At 35.6% G+C, this 7,127-nt stretch overlaps 1 protein-coding gene across 8 annotated transcripts in view; it reads left to right on the forward strand.

Moving 5' to 3' along the window:
- Positions 1-7,127, forward strand: part of LOC111087693 (MCM domain-containing protein 2-like) — a 97,644-nt gene that overhangs the window by 61,321 nt on the left and 29,196 nt on the right. For all 8 annotated transcript variants that reach the window (XM_022395191.1, XM_022395195.1, XM_022395194.1 and 5 more), the window contains 2 exons: positions 1,475-1,564; positions 1,955-2,121. In XM_022395191.1, the coding sequence (XP_022250899.1) occupies positions 1,475-1,564; positions 1,955-2,121 (257 nt within the window). The remainder of the gene's footprint in view (positions 1-1,474; positions 1,565-1,954; positions 2,122-7,127) is intronic.

Here is a 7,127-nt window from a genome sequence, read left to right on the forward strand (position 1 = left end):
CCCCCCCCCCCCCCCAGGGTGGTAGCCTCGCTGAGCTCAGTGACCAGAATACACTTTTTTGGCAAAATCTTAAGTTTTGCACTTCCTCAAAAAAATCTTGCGGATGGGCCTGATTGACTACAGTGCATTTTAGCTGATACACTGCTGATTTTTTGTGTTAAACGTGACAGCTTTATTTGTATTTCAGATGTTAGCTTTGGTTTTCAAACTTTTTTTAAGAAGTAAAATAAACAGCATCAGATTTATTGCCTTACAACTTAAAATTTGAAAATGCCACGAGTTTGTTGCTCTGACATATAGACTAGCTTGCTGGTTTGCCAGTTCTTCTGAATAATGAGTAGGTTAATTCAAGAAAATAATAATTAATGATATATATATATATATTGTTAAAATAAATAAACAATATAGTGTTAAAAAATTCTTACCCTAATTCTGATGTTTTGCAACATAAATAAAATTCATAAAAATTACACTTTATCAACTAAATCCAGTGCACACTGTAACAGATGTTGTCAAACAGTTTAATAATATAAATAGTATCTCAACCACTACTATGTTTGTTGTATCTCAACTGGCCTGAAAAGCCCTGATATTGGGTAAAAGACCTTGTTAGCATTGGATATAGCATATGTATAGTGTGGTTGGCATATTGTTGCAAGCTATATTTTTAATGTTATTACTTAATTGTTTGCTAGAGAGAGCTGCTAATCATAATGGTGATGATACAGTGTCTAGAAAGTTTATGATTATATAATAATCAAGTAGGTTCATGTAATTTATGGAAATAAGGGTACATTATAAAAACAAAAATCAGTGAAGTCATGAGTGAATGTGACATTACAGAATAATGAGTTAGGGATTCAGTGCAGAGTTAGAAGCCAGAATTATCATTTTATTCAGTTAATTGAAAGGAAATTCTGTTAATTATTTGTAAATTAGGCATCAGTACCAATTAGTCTCTAAATTTCTGTTACAGAATTGTTTGTAAACTTAAGTCAACAGATTAAGTGAATATTTTCTTTAAAAACATTATAGAAGAAATAAGCTGATTCATTATTGTTTTGTAGGCTGGACTTGGCATTATTTTTACAAAAGAATCTTTATCAAAACTTCAAATGGAATACTAAAAATGGTAGTAAAACATTCAGTTGAGTTCATTGTATCCACATGTTTTTTAAGATAAAAAGAACTGCTGGACTTCACCATTTTAGGGAGTAAATGTAAACTAAGATTGTCTATTCACATTTTATGTTTTACTTACTCGATAACATAACTACTCAATGACATTATAATTCTAGTCTGAACACAGAAGTATTCTAGAAGCAAAAATAAGTAAAAGTCAGATTGTTATCCAACAATGCAAGAAGTCTATACACATATTGTACTAGAAAATGTATGTTGGTTAGTATTCATAACCAATGTGATAATTCAGAACAGCAATTTGTGTTGAAATTATATTGTTATTTGATTATAGCAGGGACTCTGCTTCTAGCTACTGATGGTGTATGTTTTCTTGGAGATTTATCTTTCTCCAGTAAAAATAAACAAGAAATTCTTGTTAGAGGTATGTATCTATTCAATGTTCTGAATTTTTTTACTTTTTCTAATACATTGTTATGTAGATACTAAAGTCACAAGTTACAACTGTCACTATATATGAGTTTATAATTTTTGGATGCTTAGCTAAAATAAAAGTATTAATTCTGTAAAGTGATATTAATTCTTGTTTTTTAAAAAAGGATATATATATATATATTAATTTATTTATTCATGTGCATATGTTTAAAATGTATACTGATGAATCTTTACAATAGTAATTAAAAAAACTGGAATCAATGATAGTGTTTTAAATAAAAATTATATTGTTTTCTAACTCTTACCCATTCTGTTTGTTAGACATTCTCACATGTTTTATGGATGGAGTATATTAACATAAAATTACCACATATTTCAGCATTAGAAAGTGGAAATATAATCATTAGCCCTCCACCACAAGTAAATTGTGTTGGTGACCTTCCTCTGCTGACATATCCACTCCAGTGTACTGTATGGGGTCTTATATCTTCTAATAGTAGAAAGAAAAGTGACACTGGTAGGAAGCAGGTAGAACAAACTTCAGTAGTAAGTTTCTGCAGTGAAGTGTCTTTTAAGGATTCTCATAAAGATGATGCTATAAAAATAATTTTGTGAAGCAATATGTGTGTGTGTGTGTATAAAAGTAATCATAAACTATGTTTTCAGCTAAAATAAGTAAGCTTTGTTATAAATATACATGAAAGCATGAGCTCCTACTAATATACCTACTTCTAAAACTTAATTTTTTGAATATGAATTTTATCATCTGGACAATCGTACAATAGAAGTGAACTATTACGATGAAAGCATAGGTTTGAAGTAATATATTATTTTATAAATAACAGTTAAGTTTGAGTATAATTACAGCAGCTCCCCAAACATGATTTGTAATCAGTTTACAGTTTTTCTTATTCAAAGGCTGGAATCATAAGAAATATAAATCAATCTTAACTACTTATGAGAAACAGAAATTAAAATTAGATAGACTTACCTGTGAAATACTAAAATCCTTGTTTTGTTGAGTTTGCTCTCATGCTGTCAACAGTAATGTGACTAGGTTCTGAATGCATCAACTTACCTGGAGTTCTCTACTGTACAACCTTCCATGTGACTTATTATGTATAGGTCAGGAGAACATACATAATCTTTGTTATAAATGTATAGCATTTCAACAAGATTATGTCATTTGTACCTGGCATAATATTGTTAAAACATTGTATATTTATAATAAAGTTTTCTTCATTACCCATTCAAGCCATCTCCAAACTTTTATTTTCTAAAAGTGGGTTCTAATACATACATACCTCTTCTTCCACTTATAGCCATTACTCGACTGCCTGGGTTTCTTCCTTTGCCCATCTAAGCATAGGTCTGATTTTTTCTCATTTGTTTCAGTCTTTTATACCTCACTTAATTGCCCTTGGCAATATTTGTCTCATGAGACTCTTCACCTACGTTAATGCGCCCTCTATCCTGGTACTGTATATAAGCACCTCATTCAGATAATGTTATCACTTTTTCTTGACAATAATATCTGATGAATTACGATCGTTCGGAGATACTTTGACCATTATCAGTGTTATCTTGTTGATTTTCATAATAGTACTTTATAATAAATATATATATATATATATAAAATTTTTAAATTCCGATTGGCAAGCTGATTTATGGCATGAATTCCTGTATCATTATTTTTGGTAGGGAGGCAAATAAGGTCTCACCAATTTCACCTCTGATATCTAGGGTCGCACAACAATCGGGGAGGTGTCACTGTCAGTTGAGACTGTTGGTGATCTTATTTGTAGTGAGATGGAGACATATATTCTGACCTGTGGTGGTCCTTCGGGGGGTTCTGAGGCCACAATTGAGGGCGATCCTTGACATTCTGGAAAGAATTTAGACTTGCTTTGTCCTGTGCCTTCTTTTAATGTGTTGCCTTTTTAGTCCCTCTGTGGGACAGTGGTAAATTTGCAGACTCGTAGTGCTGGGGTCCGAGGTTCGATCCCTCGGGTGGATGCGACGGATGGCTCAACATTGCTTTGCTCTAACAAAACAAATTTACCTAACAAAAGGTTGTTCCAATCAACAGTAATCAACACAGTCTTTAAATGAAAAGAAAAAAAGGGCCACTTTGGGATAAGCAGCCTTTGATTTGGTTTCTTCGAGAATGTGATGATTTGGGCTTTTTCACGGTTGCTTTTGAGCCTGCTCCTTACTCGCTGGCTGAAAGGTCTGGGAGCAGATTTTTAGTTTTTCTCTCCATCCATGGATATTGTGGTTTATGGTGGACGGTTTACTTCTAAGTTACGTGAAAGAACAGTTATGCCCTGTATTTTGACCTAGCTTTTTGCTAGAGGTTTTTCTGTCTTCCCTGTTTAAGGTGGCCTTATTGACTGCCATTCGATTATAGCGACTAGATAACTTTTGAGACCCCAGTTCTCTCCGGGTTCCTTTAGTAGCTTTAGGTCCTTGATTCCAATCACCATTCCAGTTACCTAACAGGTATATTAAGATTACAGTACAGGCTCTTTCTTAACACTTGTTTGTGCCCTGATTTATATGTCATGTATCCCCTTTACCTAAAGGTTTATTTTCATGTCTGCTAACCTAAATACATCACCAGTCAGAGTGATTTGCACTGTTTGTCTGCAGACTGCTTTCTCATTCTATCTACATCCTTACACCAGTTTTTCTTACCTAAGACACTGTCACAGGAAAGGGTTAGAGTCCTTTTCACCTATTAATCTGATCACTATTTCTTACATCTATGTCCAATCTGATGTCGATTGTGGTCATTTTCAGTGAGGGTCTTGAAGGTTTTGTTGCCTGCACTAATGCCTTTTGAGATGCCAGATGACGACTTTTTATTCTGGGCTCTCTTTGAAGGTGAGGAATTTTTTGCAAGTCACATCTAATCAGATTGGTCACATTGCTATTCCCTTAACAGCCTGATCAAATTGTCAGCTGGTGGTCAATGTGCAGACTGGTATGTGGAACTCCCCCAATACTTTTATTTCACATTATTTGCCTGATCTGGCAGTCTCTTCATCTGAGGGTTTTTGCTTACTCCCTGTAACTATCTTAACCATTTCATCTAGTTTATACAGAAAGGTGAGTTTTTTTCATTGCTACCTTTCAGGGTCCTTAGCTTGTTTTCACAGTATCCCACTCTGTGGCGAGTGTTGCCAGGCAGGTGTGCTTTTATCAAACCACACTACCAAGCACTATTCAATATACATTATACAGGTTGCAACAGGCTCTGTAGAAATGAGGTGTTCCATAAGACCACATAGGAGCTGACCAGGTGGTATTACTGTACTATGCTGGACCACCACTCATAGACTATCATGAGTAAAGCACAAGAATATTCTGCCCGTCCCTGCTGATCATTGGAGTGAATAAATTAGGGTTGGTTTGCTTTTAAACAATTAGGGAACTTGGTTCACCTATTGCACTGTTCCAGAGCACTGTTCCTCAAGACTTCCCAATGCACATTACCCCCAGATTCTACTAGTGGAGATAGGAAGTCTTTACCACACTCGGTTTTCAGTCATTGGGGTGGTGGACAAAGGTTTTCCTCCACAGGGTTAGAGTGAATTCCTCCACTTTTGGAGAAAAGAGTGAAGTTGGGGCCCTCCTACCTGGATCTCTGGAATGATTTTCCCAGTTGTTGGTAGGAGTGGCACCAACCTATGCAGGAGTCTACTCAATTCCATTTCAGATTTGGTGCTCTGCTATCTGGTTGGGGGTGTGCATGGCCCTTCTGTTTGATCAATATCAGTTCAGTACATTGTTAATGGAAGAGGGTTCACTATCTCCTGATAATTCCGAACGTGGAGTGGTTCCATCTTAAGTCCTTGTTTGAGCACAGTTGTTCCACATCCTTCCCATAATTCCGGGGGAGGGTGGATTGTACTTTACCCACACAGTTGGGGAGTGAGAATGAATGTTCATAATTCCAGATCTGATGAGTTCTGTTTCCTTTGGTTCAGTAAGGCATATACTAACCCATCATTCCAAGCCTGGGGTGTTCTCTTTTGGGCTTCTTCAGGTGGAGGATGTTTGTCCACTTCAATGTTGCATACTTTCTCACTCTGATTCCTGTGACTTGGAATGCATCACTCTGTGGCCACAGGTTGGTATCCACTCATAAGTATTTCTATATTTATATGACATTGTGGTCCAATTGCCCTAGCCACCAACATGAGATATAGGGACCAAGACCTCTTAATTCCAACCGCGAGTAATGGAACAACAGCTATCTGGTTGGGGCTGGCCTATAGTGATGATCACTTATGTACAGTTCCATCCACGATACAGGAATTACATTCAGGGTGAAGAGCGTACCTGTTCTGAATGTAGTGTGGTCCCACAACTAGGGTACCAATCTTCTGTTCACACACCCATGATCTATGCAGATCCTTTCTGTATGGATAATGCCCTTACTGGCCCCTCCACTTTATCAATGTGGAGGTAAGTATGCTTTGGAAGTTATCATTTTTATAAATCAAAAATGTATTTCCAATAATACTTACCTCTGCTGACACTAAGAGCTGGTGTTAGAGACTGGATGGAGTCAGTCTCGCAAAAGTACCAGGATAGAGAGCCCATTGACGTAGGTGCCGAGTGTCATGAGACAAATATCGCCAAGGACAATTTAAATGGGATATAAAAGATTGGAGCAAGTGAGAAAAAATCAGACCAATGCTTAGATGGGCAAAGGAAGAAAGCCTGGCAGTTGAGTAATAGCTATAAGTTTAAGAGGTAAAAATTATTCGAAATACATTTTCAATTTAGGAAAATGTTAACTTCCTTGTCATCAAATATAAATACATAATCTTTGCTGTCTCATCATTAGCCAGATGTTTTTATTGACATTTGTGCTGTTAAGTTCACTGTTTATGAATTCTGACGTCAATGTTACCTACTGCTGCAAATGTTTTTACTAATATAGGAACTTTTACAATTTCTCTGGAGACCTTACTGATGTAGTCTGCCTAAGGCGTGCAGGTAGATCCTGTGGCTGTATTTTCGACCATTATTGATTAGTGTATTTAGACTGTTAATTCTGTATTGTCTGCTGATGTCTCTGGCAGGCTTACATTCATGATGATGCTCCATTGTGAAACATCTGTCCTTTTCTCATGATGAAAAAATAACAAACTGATCTTTTGTTTTGGCTTATTCATGTTCACTGCCTGAAGAACAGTAGTTGTTAGATAGCCCTAATCAGTGGTGGGATTCAAATATTTTAACAACAGGTTCTCTTACTAGCAGCATGTAGAAATATTAGATATTAAAAAAAAGGAGGGGCCAGAAAGTCCCCTCCCCCCATTACTGAGAAAATAAAAATAGGCCGTCAGGGATAGTGTTTAATATTCTTTAGAAACTTTCAATTAAAAAAGTGTTTTATAATCTTTCAACTTAACAAAATTCAAATCTTTATTAATTTCTTCCGTACGTAATACGTTAAAAAATATATTTCAAAAAAAAGTAAAGTAGAAAAAAACAAAAAATAAATAAAATGGATAGTAACAGGTGAAAAACAAAGA

The sequence above is a fragment of the Limulus polyphemus genome, unplaced genomic scaffold (genome assembly GCF_000517525.1).
Source record: "Limulus polyphemus unplaced genomic scaffold, Limulus_polyphemus-2.1.2 Scaffold2480, whole genome shotgun sequence".
In the NCBI taxonomy this organism is placed as follows: Eukaryota; Metazoa; Arthropoda; class Merostomata; order Xiphosura; family Limulidae; genus Limulus; species Limulus polyphemus.